Source organism: Siphateles boraxobius, unplaced genomic scaffold (assembly GCF_051911475.1).
Source record: "Siphateles boraxobius isolate OS27281-9 unplaced genomic scaffold, OSU_SipBor_1 66, whole genome shotgun sequence".
NCBI lineage: Eukaryota > Metazoa > Chordata > Actinopteri > Cypriniformes > Leuciscidae > Siphateles > Siphateles boraxobius.
The window spans coordinates 8,629,784-8,656,115 of record NW_027509193.1 but is presented as its reverse complement, the minus strand read 5'-3'; the positions used below and the strand labels follow the sequence as shown (position 1 = coordinate 8,656,115).

The following is a 26,332-nucleotide window of genomic DNA, read 5'->3' as shown; positions in this document are numbered from 1 at the left end:
ATTACTCAATGGTGTTTTGTGTGAAAGTGTGTTTCTTTCTCTTATTCTTTAAAATAACTCCTAATAATGCAAGTGAACACACACACACACACACACACACACACACACACTCGCGCGCACGCACAGTTGTTTCTCAAAAGTTCCTTGGTTAAAAGAAGTTCCTTAGAAGTTGTTGTTTCTATATGATGTAATACTGTTTTGTTCAGACATGAGTCCACTTTCTGTAAGCACAAATTTCCTTCGTGGTTTTTTGATTCAAGCTGAGCTGAGGCATATTACCAGGAAACATCTTTATTACAGTATTAGCATATTTTCCTGAATAGAAGAGACGCTTTCTCATCTGGGATGGGAAAACCGTCTTTAATGGGACTTTTTCTTATACCCGAAAAGTTGTGTATTTGTTTTGTGTAAAGTTTTGTGCCTTAAAACTTTTTTGTAGTCATATGCAGCATTTACAAGGTTCCACAACCATTTTTGAGCGATTAATGCTGATTGAGGTATAATGTGGTGCAATATTGTTTTGCAGTGTGTCCTTTACTGTTCTTCAGAAGCTTAAGCCATGGGCTGTGATGTTGAAGCGTTAGTGTGTGTGTGATCCAGAGGGAATTATGCAGCCTTCGTCCTTCATGCTAGGGCTGCACAATTTACTCTTCAGTAGGCTTAAATGGACTACAATTCCCATGGGATGTCCACAGGATACTGCATCCTCTCTATAGCCTACTTTAATATTCACCCCAGTCAGCTGGTTGAAGACCTTCAAATTCCTATAGATTGATTTATTAATGTACAGAAACATGATTGATAATCCTGAATCTCTATACAATTTGTGTGTTGTTGCAGGTGCAAAACTCCCTGCCACAATATTTGTTTGTTGGGTTTCCACAAGTTCAGTTTGATGTCTCATTTCTCATCAGACCTCAACCTCTGGCTGATCCCAGGACTCCGGCCCACTCAACAGCGTACAACTAAGCATGACCACCACCCAGGTAAAAGCTTTTGGATAGGAAATGAAATGGAGAACAAGTACCATAAACTTGCCTAGCAACCAGTCTTTGCTCACTGGTTGAAGTCAAAAGAGTTGACCCCCAAACCCTTAATACTTTTAATGTTTCAGGGGTTTGTTCATGAAATATTCACTTAATATTCTCGCAGATTAACAGAGCACTGCATTTGTCTCATGATTTGTAGGTACAAGGTTTTATCAGGGCCTCTTTATCCATTTAATTATTAATCAATAAGCTTACTGCACATTAAATTAACAAATTCCCTTTTGGATCCCAAAGCAAACCGAGGAAAGGAGAAAGCATCCTTTAGTATGTTGTTCTGGAACATCTATCAACTCTCTCCTGTGTACACTGGATCATTCACATGGAGAAAAGTGGTGTACATGCCTCCCTCACACTACAAACTCTTTACACCAGATTAAGTTTTCAGATGAGTTTGTTTCCTGTCATTTTCAGCCAGCTGAGTAATGTATGCTTGCGTACTAATTGCCAAACCAGTTTGTGTAAACAGTGAATCAGTCTATGAATTACCAAACAGCTGAAACCTTAACCCTGGTTTGAGTAATTCTGTAATGTGGCTTGTTTGAGTGCTTCCCTTGAAGGTTGATTACAGAGCAGCATGTTGCTTGATGTGATATTGAACGTCATTAGCGTTTAGCTGATCTGGGAGCTGTGTTGGCCGTCAGCCTAAAAGCGCTCTTTTTATATACACCAAAGAAACCCAGTAGCCCATCTCAAATCTCTCCACTCAAGTATGCATGCCCTAAAACGCTGAAAAAAACCAGCAAATGTTGCCTGTGTTTGGTTGAGGCACTTGACAATCAAAGTCACTGATTATGGCAAAGTATGTCGTTGTATTCCAAGTCTTCTGAAGTCACTTACCAACCCGAAATATCCATATTTGCTGAAAGTTTTCCCCTTCACCATTCACACTCATTCAAATTGCTTCGGATAAATGAATATGTTTTGGAAAAGTTGCTTTTATTCAGGGAATAAATGTAAAATCATTGTAATGGGTCGTGCATTGTATCAGGATTGTCAGTGAAGCCAAACAGCATTGTTGTGTTTTCATAACCAATTGTGTCTGACTAAGTTAATGATAATGAAGTGCAAATGATATTAAAGTGGCCATAAAATGTAAATCCATATTTTATAATTATTTTATTTCACAAATCTATATTTTATAAATGCATGTTATTGATCTAATTGTAAACGTTTTCCACCCATGCATATGTTTAATTGTTTTGACCTCATAATTTGTAATCAAAATATCTTGATTTCTCTACGATGACGTATGCCAGATCTCTCCAGTCATTTCATCTGCAATAACACATTAACATTTCTTAAAATCGACTGCATACTCGCATTCAGATCTGCCTTCATCCAATTAACAACTAATGGACAAAACCAAGTTTCCAACCTATATATATATTTTTTTTTTCCATAATTCGTTTCACTCGGATGTACAAGACACAATCTGTCGCTACTTCTGTTTCATCGCAATTTTAAATTAAACAGGAAAAAATCCAGCCTGTTCCCCACACAAAGGTATCATATGGCTGCATTTTTGGGCTGCATTTAACACAGATGCTGCTGCCACTCTGAGTGAAGAATGAGAGAAAGAGCTGCTGTGGCACACATAGTGATATGACCAGATGGAGTGATATATGGCTCATTGGAGCATGTTTCCAGGATTGTGATGGGACAATAACAGGCGGATGGGTTTCTGTGATGCTGAATATACATGCTTGAAGACAAATTATATTTATTTCTGTTGTGTCTGAAGCGCTATACTGTATCTCACATTCAACCTCTTGTTCTTTTCCCCCCATAAAATAATTGTTTATGTGCCTTTAGGTCATTCTATTAATTTGGACTCATGCCACTTTCTGTACCCCTCCTGGGAATTCATCCCTCGTTTTTGCTAGTCATTCTTCCCCACTCAGCAGCTTTTGGTCTTTTTGTGCATGTTCCAGTTTATTAATCCTTGTGTTTCATCTTTACCTCAAAACATAATTTTCCTCAGGGTTTGATCAGAGGCTTCTGCATTGTTCTTTCATTTCTCAGAAGATTTAATTTTCAGTTGTTCCCATTTAAGTATCAACTTTTCCTCCTAAAATGACTTAGATTACACACAAAGAATGTAAAATGAATGTAGATAGCATATAGTTTAGAATAGATCATTTGGTCTTGAAAGAATTAGATGAGTTCATGTTGAAATCTTTGACTTTGGAACTTGAGGAACGAGAGCACAGTTTGAGACATTGTTGAGATCTCCTTTGAAACGTTTAATGTTGTTAAAAAACAAGTTCGTTGTTCTTCCAAAAATCAAATTTGTTATACCGTTGGGGTCCAAACAACTTGGATCGCATTAACTTCACATGTATGAATGGAAAGAAATTGTTTTTTTGTTAATGTTTACATTTTTCAAAATAAAGTCAAACAGGTTGTGTGAGTATATAATGACAGAATTTTAATTTTTGAGTGACTTTCCGTAAATTCTTGTTGTTGTTTTTTTGACTGAGATAATCATATTTTGTGTTCATTTATTTGTTTGTTTGTTCAGTTTTCAGTCATTTTATTTGTTTGTTCATTGATGCATTCATTAATTAATTTGCTTATTCATTCATGCATTCATTAATTCATTCACATTCATTAATTATTTGTTAGTTCAGTAACATTCTGATTTTTATTAATTTTCTCATTAATTTGTTATGCGTTATTATTGAATGATCAAATTATGAATTAATGCAGTCATTTATTTGGTTATTTTTTCATTCTATCATTTCATTCATACATTGGTTTATTAATTTGTTCAGGTCATGTATTACTGTAAGTAATTTGTTCATTCGCTTATTCATTCCTTCATTAGGTCATTTATCTATTAATTAATTTGCTCATTTGTTCATTCTGGTCATTTATTTGGTCATTTGTTCATTCGGTCATTCATTGATTCAGTCATTCATTCATTCACTGATTCTCACTTCTTTTCTTACGGCATCACGCTGTCCCTTCTATCCGACTTAAGCCCCTCCTCTTCTCTCTCTCTCTCTCTCTCTCTCTCTCTCTCTCTCTCTCTCTCTCTCTCTCTCTCTCTCTCTCTCTCTCTCTCTCCTCACTCACTTTATCTTTCTCTGTCCGTTTATCTTCCTCTAACACTCTCTCTCCCCTTCATCTCACCTCCAACTAGTCAGTGTTCTGTCTCTCTGTCCTGCTCTGTCTCTCTCTCTTTTTCCCTCTCTGTCTGTCTCCTTCTCTCTCTCTTTTTGGTGTGCTCAAGCTCCAGTTTGGTTTGCTGTCTGTCTGTGCATTGCCGGTCTTGTTCCTCTGCGGACCTGAACCTCCAGCTGAACCTGGGACTCCAGCTCACTCTACAGCAGGTAATACTCCGGCATGCTTCACTACCACAAAGAAAAGACTGAGGAATGACTAGAGACGGTAAAACAAAGAACTGCTGTGATGGGCTGGAGTCAGAAAGGAGAACAAGTACCACAGACAGCTTTAAAGGAAGTGAGACAGAAAGTACACTGATAACTGGAAGAAATGGGTAAATGATCAAGTAAGGGGAAGATTAAAATGGTTAGGGGATGCACAAAGAGAGGGAGAGATGGTCATCTTCTATCAAAGTCAGAGTAGCTGCAACATCATCTTCATGTAATATCCCATTCACAAACCACAGCTGAGCTCTGCCAGCCCTCTGCACTGTCAGTGTGTGTGTGAAGGAGGGAAAGAGAGCTTGTACAGCATTACTGAAAATGCAATAGATCACATCTACACAAAATAAGACTGTAAAATGAGAAAAGACTGGCAGAGAGATTTAAAAAGAGCATTATATCTATCTATCTATCTATCTATCTATCTATCTATCTATCTATCTATCTATCTATCTATCTATCTATCTATCTATCTATCTATCTATCTATCTATCTATCTATCTATCTATCTATCTATCTATCTATCTATCTATCTATCTATCTATCTGTCATTCTGTCTGCCTCTGATGTTGGAGTGTTGTTTCTCTTAATGCGTCTATATTGATTTCATTCATAAACTCACGCCGATTCTACAATAAATTTACAGAGATAAACAAGCCAAATAATTTTTATAATAATTATATTATCTGAATCAATTGATTTACTTTTCTGTCTCTTTCAGCTCTTTTTCTACCCTTCTCTCTACTTCTTCTCTCTATACTAAGTTATCATTTGCATGCACAGGGTCTTTCCATTGACGTCCTTTGTTTTATATTGAGCTATTTTCAATAAATCTAAACCTAAGCCTTACAGAAACACTTTCAAGTCTCTTTATAATTTTATAAGTGGAGATTTCAGGTTTTACGTTTGGTCACAATACATTCAAAACCTCTACATACAGCTTTTCTTGAAGTCCAGATGTTGCAATCGCTCAATCTGGAGATTGAACTTGCACAGTAAGAAAGGGAGAGATTTACAAGGATGACAGAGGGTGAGGAGAAGAGCTTGGCTGCATTAGTGCTACTCCAGTCCTGGTGCAGTAACGTGTCTTTGGGTTCAAAAACTCTCTGATGCTTGTTGTCAGGGTGTGTGGGGACTGCTGGAATGGTGTTTGCGTATTAGCTGAAAGGATGGCATAGCAAAAAGATTACATCCATTCTGCAGTGATGACACAAAGAGAGAGAGAGAGAGAGAGAGAGAGAGAGAGAGAGAGAGAGAGAGAGAGAGAGAGAGAGCGCGAGATGCATTACTCCTGCAGGCTGCCTGTTCTGGTTAATTGACCAAATCAGTCACACTCGCTCAGTCTCTTGCACATTTTTGGCCATTTAACTCTTTTGACTAGATTAACCGGCATCCATCAGAGGTTACCAGTTTATACTGTATGTCTTCTTGAAGTAGTCTTTTTTTCCTGTGGTTTCTCTGGTGTGGTTTACTGTTGTCCTGATTTAAAAATGAAGTGTGTAATTTCTGTGGCAGTAGCAGCATCAAATAGAATGGTTCTGTCCCATAGGAGCAGTCCACCTGCGAGTCCACACTTTTATGACATAATGCCACAGACTGACAAAGAATAATCTGTTCTGGAGCTCACAAAGTCCTTCTGAAACCTGAAATGACAAATAAGACACCCTATGTCTTTGTGGACTTTGTGTTCAATGCTTGTGCACGCCAGTTGTCAGAATCAATGATTGTGTTGAAACAGTTTTCGAAACACTCTCCTCGTCTGCCATTGGTCTGCCAAACTGATAGTCCTGCCCTAAAGATACACCATTAGTTAAGAACCAATGTTTGAATTTTTTCATTTTTGATCATATTCACAAAACGTTAATCGCTCCCAGAACATTTTATTGTATTAATATGTATATTGTATTTTTGTCAAAACCTTCATCTGGATTAGATACAGAACGATGATCAAAACATAGATAGACTAAATCGAATCCATCAACAGCCCCAAAGCGCATGCACCTCTTTGAGTCTGACATTTTTCTCAGAAATCATCGCATTAGCTTACATGTGTGGAAACAACTTCTTTCTGTTTCTCTCTGGGCAGCGTTTAACTCCACTTTTAGACTCGTGAACTTCCCTAAGAACTTCCCCTTGAGGAAATCACCGCCACCCTTTTAAAGTGCTTCGTCAAGTGGATGAGGCAAGTTTATTTGGACAGACCCTCGACCCCTCAGTTTTAATTGAGGAAAGTGAGTGTAGTCAATATGTACACTTCAGGCAGATCCATAGGCCACAATGCACCATGATTGTGACTTCACAGCCGGTGGCGCTTAATTTACCCCACCCCCCACAACTGTAGTGTATGATATTGGAGTTATTTTTACATTTAACTGCATAATACTTGTAGCTACCTTAAGCTGACTGTTATAGTTTATTGTATTATCATTTTCGTTCTCCAACAGCCCAAGCATACATACAGGCCTATATGGAGCATAAAACAAATTCATAAAGAGAAAAACTGTAAATGATAAATCGGCTCCATTGCGGATTCCAAGTGATCAAGGGTTTAGAGTGTTTCAAGGGTTCTGCCAATAGTGAGCAATAACGAACATCCGCGTGAATGAGGCAGAGGGAAGAGCATATAAAAAATTGGGCTGCATCCGAAATCGCATACTCTCTTGAGTAGGTACTGAATAAGTAATTACTCCACGACCGCTAAAAAAGTATGTTCCATATAGTATGAATATGTGTAGTATACATGTAATTCAGACATACTACTGTTGTAATCAGAATTATTCAACCCCCATTGCAAATAAGGTTTATTGGCAAAATTTACAGACTTTCAATGCAATGAACAAATCAAACAAAAGTAATCGAAATAGCTGGTTTCCCTAAATTCAACTGAATTTTTTTAACCCCTTCATGGTAAGTATCTTTAGTACTTAGTAGAACACCCATTTGCTGCTATGACCTGCTTCAAATGAGATGTATAACCAGACACCAGCTTCTGACAGCGTTTCTGAGGAATCTTAGCCTATTCCTCATGAGCAATGGCCTCCAGTTCAGCAATATTCTTGGGTTTGTGTGCTGCAACCGTCTTCTTCAAATCCCACCAGAGATTTTGGGGTTCAAGCAAGGTGACTGTGATGGCCACTGTAGAATCTTCCAGGACTTCTTCTGCAACCAAGCCTTGGTGGAATTTGAGGTATGCTTGGGACCATTGTCTTGTTGGAAGATCCAATGTCGCCTGAGCTTCAGCTTCTTCACTGACGGCATGACATTTTCTCCTAGGATTTCCTGATACTTCAATGAATCCATCTTGCCTTCCAAATGCTGCTGGTTTCCAGTGCCAGAGGATGCAAAGCAGCCCCAGAGCATCACTGAGCCCCCAACATGCTTAACTGTAGGCAAAGTGTTCTTTTCAGCATATGCTTCATTCTTCTTCCTCCAGACATACGGGTCCATATAGGGCCGAAAAGTTCCAGTTTTATTTCATTGCTCCAGAACAGAATCCCAAAATGTCTGCGGCTTATTTATAGGATTTTGAGCAAAGTGGAGCCGACTTTCCTTGTGCTTTTGGGTCAGTAGTGGTTGTGCGTATTGGAGTTCTGGCATGCGTTTAGTACGCACCTTACTGTGCAAGCGGAAACCTCAGTGCCGGTTGCCACCAAGTCTTGCTGCAGGTCACTCAAAGTTTTTTTCTGAACCTGCCTTCTCAGAAATCTGGTTGCAGCAGTTGATAGCATCCTTTTTCTGACCTGTCAAGGTAGTGTTCCTTTAACTTTGCAAACTTGCGAACTATGCTTCCAACGGTGTCTCTAGGAACATTAAGTGCCTTTGCTATCTTTTTGTATCCTGTTCCTTGTTTGTGAATTGCGATGATATCTTCTCTTAACTTTTTGGGGAATTCTTTTGACTTGTCCATATTTCTAATATGCAGTCAAAATTGACACGTAACAAATCTAGTCAGTTGAGACATTTCATGTGTTCTAGCTCAAGCACGCCTAGTGCAACTAATGAAGCCCTTGATTAGTTGCCTCAGGTGTGCATAAGAATCTCACTTGAAGGAGTAGGAGATCCGGGCAAGTTTTTGTACTGAGTACTGCGAATTCGCACATACTTTTGTCAAATACTGTTTTGCTCCTACTATATAGTAGGGAAGTATGCGATTTTGGATGTAGCCTTGGTTAACGCAGACCTTCTTCTCTTGTTTTTGGATCCAGAGATGTTGTACTATTTCAGAAGATCCGAAACGGCAACCCACCGTATAACAGTGAAAACACGGATTGCTGGAAAAACTGCGGGCAAGAGTTAAGGAGAAAATATTTAACATTTGCTATTATAGGAGATTGAAACGGAAAATTACACACTTTCTGCTTTTTTATGTTTATTGTGATTGTTTGTCAGACCCATTGTGTCTTTTTTTAGTTATGGTCCATTAACTGTGGTTGTGTGTTTGTGTATGTAAGAGTATAAGTGTGTGTGTGTGTGTGTGTGTGTGTGTGTGTGTGTGTGTGTGTGTGTGTGTGTGTGTGTGTGTGTGTGTGTGTGTGTGTGTAATTGCGTATGTGTGGAAGTGAGAGTAGTCGAGATTGGACAGCTGACACTAATTGAGTATTGGCAGATAGAGAATGCAATGTTGGTGTGTGTGGGATGTGGTGTGTATGTTTTGAGTTTCTCTCCTACGTGGGCAGCTTTTAGATGAAACTCAACAGCCACCTATCTCTTGCGATCTGTTTCTGTCTATCTTTCTTTCTTTCTCTCTCTTTCACACACACAACACTCAGTGGGACTTTCTGGAGATTAATTAATTAATGCGCTGTACTGTTGTGACAGTCTTTAAATGATGGATTAATTGATTCAAGACTTTGTGAGGTCTGCGTTATTTCAACCCCGCATTAGTAGCTTCACGTAAAACGATCAAAGCAATAACGGCCGATGTCTCATCAGAACTACATATGCTGGTATGCATACTAATTAAAGCTGAAGTGTGAACTTGTGGTTTGGAGGATATGGTGAAGGTATGCCGTTGTTTACTCCCATTCATATTATTCCAAACCGGCATGAAATTTTTTCTGTAGAATTGAAAAGAGGTGAATTTTTGGATAATATTTTGGGCAGCTTTTTTAATTTATTTTTATATACACATAATGACAGTGAATGACTAAAAATAGCATCATAAACGTTGTCCATATGACATTATATTTCCAGTCTTCAAGAGGCGAAAATTTGCAGTGATAATTCAGCAAGTTGTTCAGCAAGGTTATGCAAATTCATCAAGAGTAAGTCTTACTTAAAAATAAATATTCTATATGATATAAATGCTCTTTTTTTTTTAGAAATGAAATGGATTTTTTTTCCAAAAAATAATTTTTGTGTTCCATGGAAGAAAATAAATATTCCTTTAATATTTGTTACTGCATGTGTGCATCTGTGTAGGCTTAATGAACCATATTTACAGCCGCATGTATTGAATAGCTGCACCTACTGAAGACCGCCACAGCTTTCTGCTTCCAGTCACATTCACAAAGCAGGAGACTGATCTTGAGTCATAACCAAATATTTGAGCTGTCAAAGCCCCTAGATTTCGCACAAATTCAACTTTAAATTCCCTTTAACCGTTTACGCCCGATCACATGCTCATTCAAGGTCAAACGGTCTGATAACTGCCTCTCTTTGTGCTAAAGCGGACCACTGCAGTCAGGTCAGAGTCTTGGCAGTTGTAGAAGGTTGTAGGCTGGCAGATATCCTGGGTAATACACTAGATGGATGGATAGATGGATAGATCTCTCTATGTTCTCTTTCTCTGACTCATAATTATTCTTAGAAACTATTAATAACAAACATTTTATAATTTATTCTAACACACGTCTCCATGACTAGAGGGTTTTTATCTTGTTTTCTCTTTAAATAAAATGCTACCATTTTCACTTTTCATTTTTTTATTTATTTGCCTCACACATTTAGTTTCACAACAGCAACAGCAAGCCAAAGAGGGCAAGGTTTCAACTGAGCATATGCATTTTTTAAATAGACTACATTATGTTCTTGCTCTGTCTATTCAATAAATGCACGTTCTTAAATGAGCGAGGTTTTCAAGCGTATTCCCACTGCCCAGGTAATTGCAATGGTACGACATGACCTATTTTAGTGGCGGCCAAATGACACTTTAAAATCAGTCAGAATTACTATAGAAATGTATATTCATATGTAAATATGAAGGCGCATAATCATTATTCGCACTGATGTTTCTGCCTGCTTTTGCTCATGTGATTGTCCTCTACTTTTCTGCTACAGACTGAAGAGTAAAATAGGTTGCACGGTTACTATCAGTTAATAAAAGACAAATACTGCAATTTTCTGGTGTTTTTATGTATTTATTTATTTTGATTGGTTGGGGCAGCTCTTCATCAAAATTCTAAATACACAGATAACCTATAACTATATAACCTATACTGATAGATAAACTATACTGCAACTTATGAAAGTCTTCAGGACTCATTTAATTTATGAGGCTCTGATCAGGGATGGATCACAAATTACGGATACACCAACATTATTACATATTGATAAAGTAATAATTATTTTCATGTTATGGCCAATAAATAATATTAATATAAAATATTTTTTATTAATAATATTAAATGTGCATGTAATATTGGCAGCTAGCGGTTGAACTCGGTACTGCAGTCAAAATGAAAAATATTGGAGAGAGTTTTTTTCCTCAGACTCGACTCTCACACGGGTTGCCAGATTGAGGACAGACAACAGAAATTAGCGCAATTGACATTGGAAGGCGACTAGCCTTACAGAATAAGTTGATCAGCTAATGTATACGTTTGCAATGTTTTTCCAATGCTTTTTTTGGGTACAATTTACGATTTCTGATCCAGTTTATTTGCTGGCTTCCATCGCTGTGTTTTCCACCAACTGGCAACCCATGGTGTCAAAATACTGTTGGGTAAATTAGCAGTGGGCGGGATCACATAGACCAAAACAAAAACAGACATTCTGACACAGAACGCATGTCAAAGTAGAATAACTGGCTGTAGCATTGCTTTTCAGGTAAATGAGTAGCCTATTTGAACTCAGCATGTTTCCTACATCTTTGCAAACATCTTATGGTATTTGTTATGCTTTAGTACAGTCAAAAAATTAAATACAGCACGTTTAAGATTTAAACTATTTTTGTCTGAGAAAAAAATTAAAATCAAACTTAAAATCAATCAACAATTTTAAATGATGCAAGTGAATGTAGCCATCGCATAATTTGAATTTACAGTATGGAAAATGGATATTGATTTTGGGATTTATTTATTTAGATATTTTTAGTGGAAGAGCTCTAGTATTGCTGTCCTTGTTTCTGATGACTATTATCAAGAAACAAATCCTGCTATCTTGTTTGTGTCCTTGTAAGCGACATTCTGTGGGTGTCGGGTTTTTGAAAAGAATATGTGTATGTTTGATGCCAAGCCTCTCATATGCATGTGTGTGTGTGTTTATCTCATTTGATAACACACACACACACACACACACACACACACACACACACACACACACACACACACACACACACACACACACACACACACACACACACACACACACACACACACATCTCATCTCATGATTGTATCTGTTATGCTAAAATACCTGCTAATTATCCACTCAGATTGAAGCCGCATGCTAATGGACAGACACACATTATCACACACACACAGTAGGCCTATCTGGCACTCTATGAACCGATAAACATGAGATGTTTTCTGTTAATACGTTGTTTTATTTGGTGTGACAGTGCATGAATGTTCTCTGTAGGAGTGCAGCGTTCAACAAGAATGCATAGAGAGAAGACTTTCTCACCTGTGCTAATTTATAGGCTAGATCTGTGCCAAAAGTGCGAACATGTAGGGACGTGAGCTATATCTTTTACCCTTTGGGCTGTTTCTTAGACAAATCTATCATATGCCCTCAGAAGACTCACTTTTTATTATACTTTTATGGTGTTTTTGTTTTCTGAAATCTCTTCTTATTGCAGACTTAGGTATCAATGTGTATGACTGATCTATTCTCAGCTCTTTGTACCATTTTAAGGTGACTATTTATTACCTTGGCTTGTGTTCGGCAAGGGAAAAGTCTAACTTTAGACTGACGTTAAGGTCACTGTGTCGCACCAGGAGTCACGCCTTCAATTAGGCAATTCATGACCTCCTAAATGAGGTCAGCACTGTGGCAGAGGTCCATCGGGACCGCAGTCTAAAACTGACTCAGTCTTATCGGTTACTCTCACTGTTCTTTCTTTAGCTTTCTGGATGATCATAAATACACACTGTGTTATGCCCTAAATTTGACATAGAGCTTTAAAAGTAGCTGAGCTTTGGAGAAATGATATGCTAGTTTATATATAGTGAACAATTATTACAAAATGACTGATTTCTATTTGAATATATTTCAAAATGTAATTTATTCCTGTGATACAAAGCTAAATTTACAGCATTTTCTGTCTTCAATGTCACATGATCCTTCAGAAATCATTCTAATATGCTGATTTGCAAGAAACATTTCTTATTATTATCAATGTTGCAAACAGTTGTGCTGCTTAATATTTTTTGTGGAAACCGTGATACATTTTGTCAGGATTCTTTGATAAATTGAAAGTTAAAAGAGAACAGCTTTTATTTGAAATATAAATATTTAACTGTCTTCTATACTGTCATCTTTGATCGGTTTAATATGTCTGTGCTGAATATGCAGCACATGCATGCTCATTCTCTTTCTGTCTCTTTTGCAGAGGTCAATTGTTCATTCAGTCAGCAGAAAAGGAGAGGTACAGTACGTTCCTTTGCTTTTCACTGAATAGCGGTTTTCTGTTACAGTATCTTTGCTTTGTCATCTCAGAAACCCGCTTGATCTCAAGGGACACTCCCACCTAAAGGGCAAAATAATAGAAGTCACAACGGTAGATATGAATCCGCAACTTCAATCTGACGACCAGTAGGATTTCATGTCTTTGCCCTGTGGGGAGTAGAAAAGTCCTTTAGTCTGATAGAGTTCCCGAGGTTAAGGATACAGCCTAAGAGTCCATACTAACTGTGATTCTCTCCCCCGCTGAATCATGATTCGTTTTGATTTGTCCTCCGAGATAATTAGCCATATTATCCTGCAGTCTGACCCCATCCACTCTGAGTGAACCAATGGCAATGATTCACATGCACTAGGGTGCTTTTTTTTAGCTGAATCAAATCCAGGTTTAAAAGTTCAAACCAAAAATCTAAATCCTCCCTTCACGTTGTTACAAACCTGTATGACTTTCTTTTTTCTGTGCAACACAAGAAGATATTTTTTTTTAAATCTGTTTTTGTTCCTAAATTTAAAAACTTTTTTGGATGAACTATCCCTTTAAGAATCCGTTGAGTCATTTATATCCATGACTGCTAATCTGAATATTTGGAGCAATTGCTCAAGAATATTCTGATAATAATCATGATATGGTCATACAAGCAATTAATGACTTCGCTGCTCTCGGCGCCACATTTAAAAAAAACAAGGACTAGTCAGAATCATCATCATTTGTGCCAGGCCAATCAAAATCAACCAATCCTGAGGGTGCACCGCAGTCCGGAAGGTCGTTTTGCCCCCTGCAAAACAGACAGCGCACAAGGATGTACTGTAACACTGGCACTGCTTGAAACCAGTGAATTCTGGGATAGCCCAGGAGATAGTTATGATCACGGTGTGGCATGAAGTTACTTAATTAGGCCAAGCAGTGCTTTAATACCCACAGGGCTCTGGACAATTACAGTAAGAGGCCATTATTACAGTATTAGCCTACTCTCTCTCTCTCTCTCTCTCTCTCTCTCTGTGTGTGTGTGTGTGTGTGTGTGTGTGTGTGTGTGTGTGTGTGTGTGTGTGTGTGTGTGTGTGTGTGTGTGTGTGTGTGTGTGTGTGTGTGTGTGTGTGTGTGTGTGTGTATAACTGCATATATAGCTTAATACTTTCATTTATGTCCTGTATGACCATGAGATGTAAGACCTCTCTCTCTCTCTCTCTCTCTCTCTCTCTCTCTCTCTCTCTCTCTCTCTCTCTCTCTCTCTCTCTTCATTTCGCTGTTCTCTATGAAGCACTTAGCGCATTGTTTTTGCCTTGGGCTCAGGCTGGTCACCAGAGTGTGAAGTAACTGTATGAGTGAGTGTGTTTTGTAGATGTATGTCGGAATATCTAAACTGCTGTAAGAAGCAGAGTAGTGCTCTACTGCCCTTGATACTGATACAGGACCTCGCTGGCTGTCTTACAGCTGTAGACATGACGAAGATAATCTGTCATGGTTAAACACATGTAGCAATGTCCGATTTCTGAATTAATTATTCTATTGGGTCAAATCTTTTTAGTGAACCTGGTTGATTTACAAAACAATGATTCATTCACATTGGAAACAATCATTTCTCAAATTCAACTCATTAACTAGGATCTAGTCACAGCAATGTCTGGTCTGAGTTTTCACTGAACCACTTGATTCACACACAAAATAAAGCATCATTTTGAGTCACATCCTTTTATGATGCAGTTGATTTACAAAACCTGTCTGAATTATTTGTTCACAAATCTGACAGCAGCGATTCTCATATCAACTCACTGATCTACAGCAATATCCAGTTGGGATTTGCATCTTTCTATGAACTAGTTGGTCTGAATGATTTGTTCACAAATGCATCAGTCCTCAGTTTCAACTCACTGAATGATTCAGTCACAGCAATGTTTGATTTGTGAATTTTTTATTTTTTTATAATCTGGTTCATAAACAAAACCTGTTTGAATGATTCGTTCACAAGTCATACTGAATCAATTCTCAATTTCAGCTCACTGGCTCAGTAATTTGGTCACAATGGGTAGGCAGCTGCTCACTGAAGGGGAAGATTATCAGTGACTAACAAAAACAATTTTGCTCTGCTCGTCACAACAATGCTGTCGTATTACTTCAGAGAAAGGACTTGGAATATGATATTTTTGGTGCATTTGCATGCTTTTTGAAGCTTGAATACTTCAGTCTGGAAAAGAGCGACCAGCACTTCAGAATGTCTCCTTTTGTGTTGTTGACATGAGGGTGTGTAAATGATCTCAGAATATTTTCAGATGAATCAATCTATTCCAGAGGTTTTCTCTCAAAACCAGCACTGAAAGTCTGCAGATTTCATCTAGGCTAATAATTAGTTGTCCTTTTTGCTCATTTTTACATGCTGTCTTCATTACTGTTGGATTGTCGTGTGTTCGTGTTGATGTGTGTCTTACACTGAAGATTTGCTGACTGCAGAGGGACTCTTCAACTAATTCTATTTTCAAGGATTCTTAAATGGTGAACAACAATCCCCTCTAGTGCCTGTGTACACACACACACACACACACACACACACACACACACACACACACACACACACACACACACACACACACACACACACACACACACACACACACACACACACACACTCACTCACTCACTCACTCACTCACTCACTCACTCACTCACTCACTCACTCACTCACTCACTCACTCACTCACTCACACACACACACACTTATACTCTTACATACACATTGCACCAAGCATGAGGAGAATACTAATTTGACGTTGGTCTTCTTTTTTCACGCTGTAAGCTGTGGACATGACAAGAATTTAGAGAGAGAGAAGGATAGAGAGAGAGAGAGAGAGAGAGAGAGAGAGAGAGAGAGAGAGAGAGAGAGAGAGAGAGAGAGAGAGAGAGAGAGAGATAGAGAGATAGAGAGAGAGAGAGAGAGAGCTGCCCGCTGGGTTGCGGAGAAGTAGTAGGAATAAAAGAGGACGGGAGAAAAGGAATGAATGAATGAGAATGGAGGTGAGGAGTGTGTGAATGGAAAAAAAAAGAATAGCAATAATTTCAGCTCGCATTAAGAGGGATGAATTAGCAGAGCATCGGAAATTAGTTTGAAATTAATCTCAATGAATGATGGTTTGTACAAACAAGCACCATCTGGTTCTTAAGCGGGATGGATGAATGATAGCTTTCCCTTTAAACCAGTTCAGTCCTGTTATGGTGTTGATCGGGTCAGTTCTGAATCAGTTTGTTCAGTTCATTGTGGTGAAGTGGTAGGTACAACTTCAACACGAGGACCAAAACATCTCTGAAATTAAAGTCTTCACAAATAGTGTTGTTTTGGCATTCAGGGTTGGTGTGGTACAGTAGTTAAAGGAAATTTTTTGTAATTTATTCACTCTCATGTTGTTCCAAAACTGCGTGACTTTCTTTTGAGAAATCTCTCTGTTTTTGTCAGTGGGGTCTATTATTGTTTAAAACTCAATGTTCTTCCATTTAAATGAGGAAAGAACAACTAAATTATCCTAGCTATCATACATTAAAAAGTATGTTTTTGTTTTTTAAATTTCATATAAAGTTTACTTGATCCTACTTTACCCTGGTTCTAACAGTCAATAACCCATTTCATACAGCAATCCTGGTAAATTACCATAATATTACCAGAATGACTTTACCGGTAAATACACAAATATGCTGTTCACACAACACAAGTATCTGCGTTTTGGCATTTTACCGGTAAGAGACCATTCACACATCAGCAGCAAAATACCGGTAAATTCTGTGATGTCAGTCATCGGAAATGCAGAGCCGCAGCGCTGAATAGAAGGCTAAAGGTCTCGAGCGCGATAAGTTGAAAAATCTGCAAGACGTGTCGCAACGGTCAAAGATGATCATTTAGTGCATATTTAAATAGAAAAACTGTATCAAAACTAAAACAACTTCAGAGTATAATCACGTCATCTCCATAAGTCTTAATGATTGGCCAAAAGCAGACTTCTTACGTGATCGCGTTCTGACTTAGTACGTGATTATCACACTGCTAATCTTATTTACGCGTTCACACAGAGCACTTTACCGGTAGTTTACTGGTAATGTTACAACTTCCCTTAGGCCTACTGGTAAATTGCCGGTAAGGGGCTATTGGTTGGTGGCAGCAATCATGTGCCACAGTCGAGGGTAACACTTCCATCATGCTTTTAATAATGAGAGTTTTGTGTGTAGCCTACATACATCGATCTCAAGTGCTGAAAGAAAGACAAGAAACACTCCCTCTTAATGACCAGAAAGCTTTAGTAAAGTCTTCTGTGGCCACTTATTTACTGTTATTGCTGTAATTAAAAGGTATGAGTATCTTTGCCAGCACAGATAACTAAATAACCTCAGCAGTGTCTCCTGTTCTCAACAAAATACCAAAGTGTCAAAGTCAATAGATACAAGTGGACACATGAACCCATTCTGAAAAAATGTAAATGAATCTGATGTTTCAAAAAGCACTATTTTCTGTTAACCAAAAGTCTGAAGGAATGACTTTGCCAGCAAACCCAGAATCTGTTTTGAAAGGAATTGACATTTGTCACAAACTGTCCGCCAACAACCAGAGCCTGTTTTCCAAGAGTCATTTCAATCAAATCATCATTAAACATCTGCACGGGAGTCATGCTGTAAATTGAAGATCATTTTCTCCACCATTAAATCTTTGTACTGATATCATGGCTGTACAAAAGTGATTAGCTCATATTCAGACGGCCACAGCAGCTGCTACAAACTCATTAGCGGAAAATTTATGTTTGCATGTTCCTCTTGAAGTTTGTAATTCAATTAGTTAATTTTGTTGTTTATTGCTTTTTTCCTTTTATGAATGTGATTATCAGTATCTTTTGTCACTATATAAGTTTCTGCATTATTCCAGTTTTTGTTACTACTGTAAAAGTATTATATTATATAAATGTTATAATTGATAATCTACTGTAAATATAAATATTTATAATAAATTATAATAAAAATGAAAAATTAATGTAGGATATATTTCAAACGTTTTAAAAAATATATATATTTCTGATGAGTAGCCTAAAATCCTGTTTCTCTTTCATGGCTCAGTAGATTCATATACTGTAAGTATCAAATTGTCTCATCTGTGTCTCCTAAGAATTTTTGTGATACAAGGGTTGAACAATTAGTGTGGATAGGATAACTCTGATTATATAGCCTTGAAAGAATTCGATGAGAAATATTTGAGTTCATACTGAGATCTCTGACTTTTATTACAAACTTTCTTAGCAAATCTGAGCACAGAGTGAGACTGTGTTGAGATTTCTAATAAAACTATAGAGAAGACTTTTAGTAAAAAGAGACTTAAGCTAAAATCTCAATTTGATCTCCATTTAATCTCACTGATGTGGGGTTCTGCATTATTTCATGAATTGCTTTACATTCGTGACAGAGTAGGAGCACATCTCAGAGAACCAAGGCCAGTGACAGTACACTAAAACACTAACATTTCCCAGCAAGCACTCTGGCAGCGAGCCACATCCTCTCCCTTGTGTCTGATCTCAGAGCAGTTTATACAGATCAGTTTATTCAAGACTGCCTACACTGTAAAAAATGATAGTGATTTTAATCGTGATTTTAATGGTAAAAGACAGATTGTGCAACAGTGTGAAACCGTTAATTGGTTAATAGAAAGTTTCCTTACTATATACGTTAAATAACTGTGATAGATCAAATGGTAAATTTAATGTAATTTTACTGTAAAATACCGCTAAATTTACAGTTTTTGAAAGTGAAAAAGAAAACTCATTGCATAATTTACGGTGTAAAAACGTAAATTGACATTCCCACAATTCCCTGCGTGACACTTCCCATTTGAATTATTTTTGTTAAAATAACTGTTTCTTCATAGTTTTCTTAGTTTTTTTCTAATCAGTTATGTACATTAGGGTTTTATGTTACATTTAATGTTGTTAAATAAATGTTTACTGCATTTTTACAATTTCATGTGTGTTACCATGATGGCGTTTAATGTTTGTGCGAATGACCCATTGCTTGTGATGAGCTTTGATTTATCATGTGACTCTCACCACTGCTGTGATGATTGTTGGTTCTCAGTGTATTACAATATTACAAAACAGAAATTAATACTTCAATAGGTCCGTAAATTAACATTATATCAGATAATAAAATACGGTTTATTACTGTAAATTTTAAGTTAAGTCTGTAAAACCAATAATGTTGCTACCGTATTCTTGATGGTAATGTTCTGGCAACCACAGCTGACGTTTTTTTACCGTAAAAATTACGGTTTTATTTTTTACAGTGAATATTCATTACTTCAGCTGCCTCTGTTTTTCTCTTCACCTAATTGAATAGTGTGACTGTGGTGATTATCGGTGGGAGTTGAAGTGACTGAACAGTGTTGGTGTTTTAGTAGGTGTATTTGAGGCCTTGAATGAAGCTTTTATCAGAAGGTTAAAGGGTTCTTTAAGACAAATACGCACTTATGTCTGTTTTTGAAATTTCTATCTATCCTTACCTGCGTCTCTCTCTCTCACACACTTTCAATGTCTGTATCTATATATTCACTTTGCGCTTAATCGGTAGGGATGCAAAATCTAACGAGTCAAGCTTTTTTTTTTAACAGTGTATAGACTTTTCATGTTGGCCATTTATCAGTTATCGACCATAACATGAAAATAATTAACAGCTTACAACATTTTTAATATTGGTGCATCCCTAATTCAGACATTTTTTAAATGTCTTGAGTGTCCAAATATTTTTTGAACTCTCTGTATGTGTGCTGCAAGGCGTTCCACCTCAACTTGAAGCGTTTTTGACCCACCTAATGCTACCTCTAATATCACCAAAGGTCAAATTATTGATCTTTCAACTCAAACACATATGCACACACACACACACACACACACACACACACACACACACACACACACACACACACACACACACACACACACACACACACACACACACACACACACACACACACACACACCCACACACACACACACAAGATGATGGTCAGGTATTACAAACGCGTTTTTGAAGCACAATCTTCAATGCACCAGGTCTAGTTCTAGTTTTGAACTTCTGCATGCAGCAGCTCAAAGGTCAGTGTCACAGAAGAGTGCCTGTGTGAGTGGAAGTCTGATATTTTAAAGCTCCCCAGGTTACCAGTTGCAAGAATATTTTGATATTAATACTAAAATGAATAGAATATAATTAAAAAAAAAATTGTCCCTCAGTTTGTAGAAATGAACAGTAGAGTTAGTTAGAACAGAACAGTTTAGTTAGTTTGGACTATGACTGATTGGACTATGGTGATGGGAGATTTTTGGTTATGTGTTGTGAAAAGGAGGTCTTCATAAATGGACAGATGAAAGCATAAATGGAGTGTGTGTGGATGGCAGACGGGAAGGGACGTGATGGGATGCGTGAGCTAGTTCGAGGACCATATTGCCCTCAGGTTGTGATGCATTGTGGGAATCCTGCAGCATGCAATGAGACTCATGCAAGACTGGGCATGTGAAGGAGGAAACTGGTAAAGCTATCACTCCTGTTGGCGCATTGAGCACATGTATCTGCGCACACACACCCCCACACTCTTTCATTTACCAAAGCTTTTTCCTCTTCGTCTTTGGTTCTTAGACTTGAAGTCTTTTGCCTGATTCTCAGGGAGGCAAGGTTTGGCCTCTTTACCCCGGGTCAGTTATCCCCTGCTGGTAGATGCCATAACGGCACCATCTAAATGCAAAGTGCGGCTATTCAGAAGTTGTTGTAAACCCATCCACCCATCCACCCCACCTCCCCCCCCCCCCCCCCCCCCAGGTAAACAACACATAAATCACAAATATATTTTGAAGGCTTTTAAATGTTTGGAATGGACTAATACCTTTCCCTATCTGCTGCCTTCACAGTTTAGGATAGTCACAAATAAAGGTTTGGGACTGGAAACATCTTTGTAGTGTCATCAACCAATCAGGGGTGCGTTTCCCAAAAGCATCCTTAGTCAACTATGGTTGCAAGTTCCATTGTTACTAACATAGTTCAACGATTTGGCGTTTCCTGAAACCTAGTTCCAGTGAACATTTGAAAACAGCATTGCAGCTTTTGTGGTTGGAACTACAGCTCTCTTTCAGTTCCATGGTAATAGACATGTGGATTTAGGTCATGCTCTTGGGCACAATAAGCAAGATAACATTCAGTGAATTCCCATTTAAAAACGGAATGAGCAAATGCTCACGACAGAAGACAAACACTCAGAGCATGAATGTCCGAATCCTGACACAGAACCGATACCAAGCATGACATGAGTGCCGGAATCCAAACAACATGCTCCGAACATGAAACCAGGCACACAGACAGACAAGGAAATATAAGAGTGTCAGGGCTCTGTCACAAAACCAAGAACAAACTAGAATGAAGTGACAGAAACCTGACAGCATGTTTCTACAGGTAAATGTCTTGAAGAACAGGTCATACTGATAGTGAAGTTATATTGTTGTACGGAATAACCAGGAACCATGTAACCTGTTCTATTCCAATTGGTTCTAGAATGATGAGTCACATGGCATTTATGGCTCAGATTATTGGCTCAAAATGTTCGGTGATCTGTAAACTTCCTTTCCTGGGGGTTCTGCACTGCACTAGCCAAGCAACTGCCATAAATTAATGGAAATCTCAAAAGATATGCTTATCCAGGTATCATAAACCTTCTTGGTACAAACACACTTTATAGCCTAAAGCTAATTCGTCTTCCTTATCTTCCTTTTCTTTAAGACCAGAAATGCGCTACAACCTATTTCCCTTTCCCCTCTCAGTTTCCTTCACTGAAAGGTATGTTCTCCTCTTGAGCCCTTATCTCTAAACACACATTCAGGGAAATGCTTTGTCTTACTCAAAAGAGTTATATGTAATTGTTCATTGTCACGGCCCAGGTTGTTTTACTTTACTTCTATTCTAATGTTGCTTCACCTAGGTGGTTGTAAAACCCGCACAAAAGTATTTATGAATTGCCAAAGATGACCACCTCTTTGTTCAGTATTTCGAATGCTTTTCCCCTATACTCAAATAATTTAGTTTTGTTGGATGTGCTCACGCTCCATCGACCTCCTGCTCAGTGATGTTTCATTATGTGCATGAATAACAGGCATTTTATTGTTTCCTTATTTTGCCGTCCCGAGAAACCCACATACCTTGTTTCATGGCACCTCTTCTCCTCCCTCCATCCATAATTGATGAGAGAATATCTGTCTGTTTTTTAAACATGTGCTCTGCAGTAGCAGCAATATGGAAAAATTACTCTCTGATTCAACTCAGCTGTAGCTTATCTTGCTATCCTAAATGTTAAAAGTTATGTCTATTTAAATCATTTTTATAAAAAAAATATATGAAAAAATAAAATAAAATGCATGACACATTTAAACGTTTAGAATGATGGCAGTTGACTACACAACTGTTGATTTTATGGGTCCTGTTAAACTTTTTGTTATGATTCCAACATTTTATTTCATTTTAATAAATCTAGCCCTGCACGTGGATCGTCTTCCCAGCCTGCTTCTTTGCTTGTCTCAAATGTTACACCTTTATTATTATATTTATGTATTTTCAAATAATTTGAAAATGTTTTATAAATGCCATCATTTTGGTATTGACAAATGGATTTGATACCGTCAGCTGGAGTGATTGAGGCCACGCCACACTGAGTGGCAAAAAGACTGAGCGGCAGCATCCCAGATAGCACAAGTCTATTTGATGTGATGTTTACATCTGGAAGACGTATTTTTAAGAGTGTTTGCTCATCTGCAATACGTCTATAGGACGTTTCCTGTCAGATGTCAAATAGACGTTTAGAAGATGTCTTTAAGATGTAGTGATTTAGAATGCATGTTAAACTGACATCTTCTAAACGTCTATTTGATATCTGACGGGAAAACGTCCTATAGACGTATTGTAGATGAGCAAACACTTAAAAATATGTCTTCCAGATGTAAACATCACATCAACTTGTGCTATCTGGGATTGGTTTTCAGCGTGAATGCCGTGAAAAACAGAAAAAACACATCTAAAACGGGAACGAGTTTAGCGATTGACTGTACAACTACATTTGACAAGAAATATGAGATATATTTTTACAGACTGCCGAAAGCTACAGAACAGAGAAGCAAATCGATCGCTGCAATTCATAGAAACAACTGGACTCCAGGCAGCGAAAGGTGGATTTGCAGTTATCATTTTTGTGTCAATATGCTGAATTTAGTGGTAAAATCATTCTCTATATATTGTATTGTTATATATTGCAGTGACAACTCATCAATCAAATATTTACCACTGTATATTCTGTATAATTTGACATTTTTAAATAAACACTGACAAAAAACTATGCAAGTTTTAGGTCTAGACGATATGATGATATATATAACATTGATATAAGTGATCACCTGGATTTAGACCTGCCTATATTGTATTTATATAAAGCGTTCACAGGCAAATTTGCTGTATGTATTTCCCCGGTGTCAAAATCAGGCACATATAAATGTCAGGAAACACGATTCCTGGCTGCATGTCAATATCCATGGATCACTGGATCTTTAGTAAGTTGTAAGGAACACTATATTGAGTCTAATCTTTAGTTTAAACTGATAATCGTTTGTTTTACTTGCGTGTTCGCAGTTTCCCCTATTAAATCCAGTCACACAGCTGCTCTTCTGCCACTCAGTCCGGCTGAGGGGGCGTGTTCCGGCGGGAAAGTGACGTTAATGCATTCCCTCTACACTCAGTTTACCAGCAACTGAATGAGTTTTGGGTGCTTGTCCTGGTTTAGCAGAAGGCTTTCTAGACCTCTTGAAGTCCTGTAAGAGATCCACTATCTCTCTGACAAGGGCAGAACGCCTTGTGCGTGTTCACACCTGATTTAAGCTGTGCTTTCTATTCCTGAGTAGATAAACCGGAGCACTTCGGAACACTGTGGCACAGATCAATGAACTTGTGTCTAATGTTAATGCAACGTCAGCACAACACTCAATACAGGAGTTGCAAAAGTTAAGTTTAATATCTACACGGGCCCTGAAAAGTAATTGGAAACACAAAAAGAATAGTTCACCCAAAAATTAAAATATCATAATTTACGCCCACACATGTTAATTCCCCACACACAATTCAAAACCTGTATGGATAATTTATTTATTTATGCAGGGCAAAAAATAAATAAATAAAACCACAAAAGAAAATATTTTGGATGTTTTATGTTCAATGCAAAGTTGTTAGTTGTTAACCCTGATTTAAGCTAAATTTCTCACTCGTAATTTTGAAAAAGGGTTAGCAAATATCAATGTCTGAGGGAACAATAACATTTTAAAATGCTATGCAATAGCGCACATCTACACGGTGAATGGCCTTGGGTTAACAAATCCGAGTGTGAAAAGACGAAAAGTGTGACTCAGTACTTTTTGAGGCCATGTACTATAGAGAAAAATTTACACTTTTTAACTTTCCCCAGTATTGATCCAATAAAACCAATGATAGAGACAGAGTGAGACAGAGGACAAGCACTGAAGAGTTTAAAAATCAAATGCCTCCTTCCCCCGAGTCTAGTGCGGTTTGGATAATTATACATCATTGTCAGCAGAGAAATGCACTGAAGGTTGTTAACCAGTCTTAACCGCACACACACTCTGTGGATTCTGTGCCCCATAGCCCATGTAATTGACGATAATGACGGTCTGACTTTCCCGGCTCGTGAGATCTCTCACCTTGAGCAGAATTGGACTCCCGACCGCAATGCGGTTTCTCCACAACAGCACAAGTTTACGACCCGGCGCACAACTGATGTTTAAAAGTGAATTTTGTTTGAACACCATGAAAATGAGTCTCCTCGCACAGACTCTGAGAACAAATCTAGATTAGATTAAGTCCAGTCCTATACATACAGACGATTCATAGTTTGGCAATTCAGCTGAAAACACTGGTGCAATGAAAGGAGAATATATAAAAACCTCTTTGCAGTGAAATAAAATGTGCGTGACTACAATCTTAAATGCAATAAATGTATGACTTACAGCAATAGTTAATGTGCTTCAATTTCATTTCAAACCCATGTTGTTTTGTTATCTTCAGTTGAACAGAACATTTTTTATTTCAGTGAATGTGCATGCTGCTTTTTTTCTGTAGAATAAAAATGAAAGGGGTTTTGGGCTGTCAAAAAAAATCACCATTAAATTGTCACAAAAGTGGTTCATATGATTTGTATGTTCTGAAGACATATGATAACTCTGTGACAAAAATTTTAGTCTTTACTTAACATTCATGTTTTGTACAAACATGGCAAAAATATGTCATGATCATGAAATCAAAAATTTTGCCTTTTCACACTTTTATTTAGAGAAGATTCTCAACCAATTGGCTATATACTGTATAAACGACTGGATTGCTCATTGCGTTCTAAACTGCAGGCATCTTTGACTTACAGCCAGAGCATTGACCTAAAATTACCTGATTTGCAGCGTATCAGTCACACTTGAATAGTTTTTAAGATAAATGTATACATTATTTGATGGTTAGAATGTTATCTGTAATGTTTATGGTCTTTTCAGGCAGGATAAGTGGATAAGCATAAACATATATCTGGGATTAAACTGAAATTTATTTGAATATACATTAAATATTACAATACATACAATCCCCTATTACTAAATTGCACTATATTAAAAAGGTTTACTATACATGCATCATCTTGTTCTGAGTGACAGTATAAATGCTTGAAAATAAAGCTTTGTATCTTTAAATCCATACACAGTCAGCACCAGTTCTATGAATAATTTGTGAAGCGTGTATATTATTTCCTGATGTCTTTTTTTTGACCAACTTCCACATCAGACTCTTGGAGATTTTGAAAACCATTAAAAAGCCGGTCAGCTCAAATTCAATGGCTTTTTACTGACAGTTTGCGTATGAATTAAGTCTTATATGTATACATTGTTGAGCTTATTATTAATTTAACCAACATTTAAGTCTTTATATTTACTGCTTCAAAGTACATGCTGTTAAAGAGAACA

The 26,332-nt window shown here is 37.6% G+C and overlaps 1 protein-coding gene across 3 annotated transcripts in view; it reads left to right on the top strand.

Annotated features, from left to right (window-relative positions):
- Positions 1–857: 857 nt before the first annotated feature.
- pvalb6 (parvalbumin 6) overlaps positions 858–26,332 on the top strand; it is a 41,270-nt gene continuing 15,795 nt past the window's right edge. Inside the window, exons 1-2 of one of the 3 annotated variants that reach the window (XM_077212043.1) lie at positions 4,130–4,384; positions 13,212–13,247. Coding sequence is in view for 1 of the 3 variants with exons in the window: in XM_077212041.1 (XP_077068156.1) it covers positions 896–986 (91 nt within the window). In the remaining 2 variants the exon portion in view is untranslated. Of the gene's footprint in view, positions 987–4,126; positions 4,385–13,211; positions 13,248–26,332 lie in introns of those variants that run through there. The other 2 variants (XM_077212041.1, XM_077212042.1) reach the window with 2 other exon arrangements.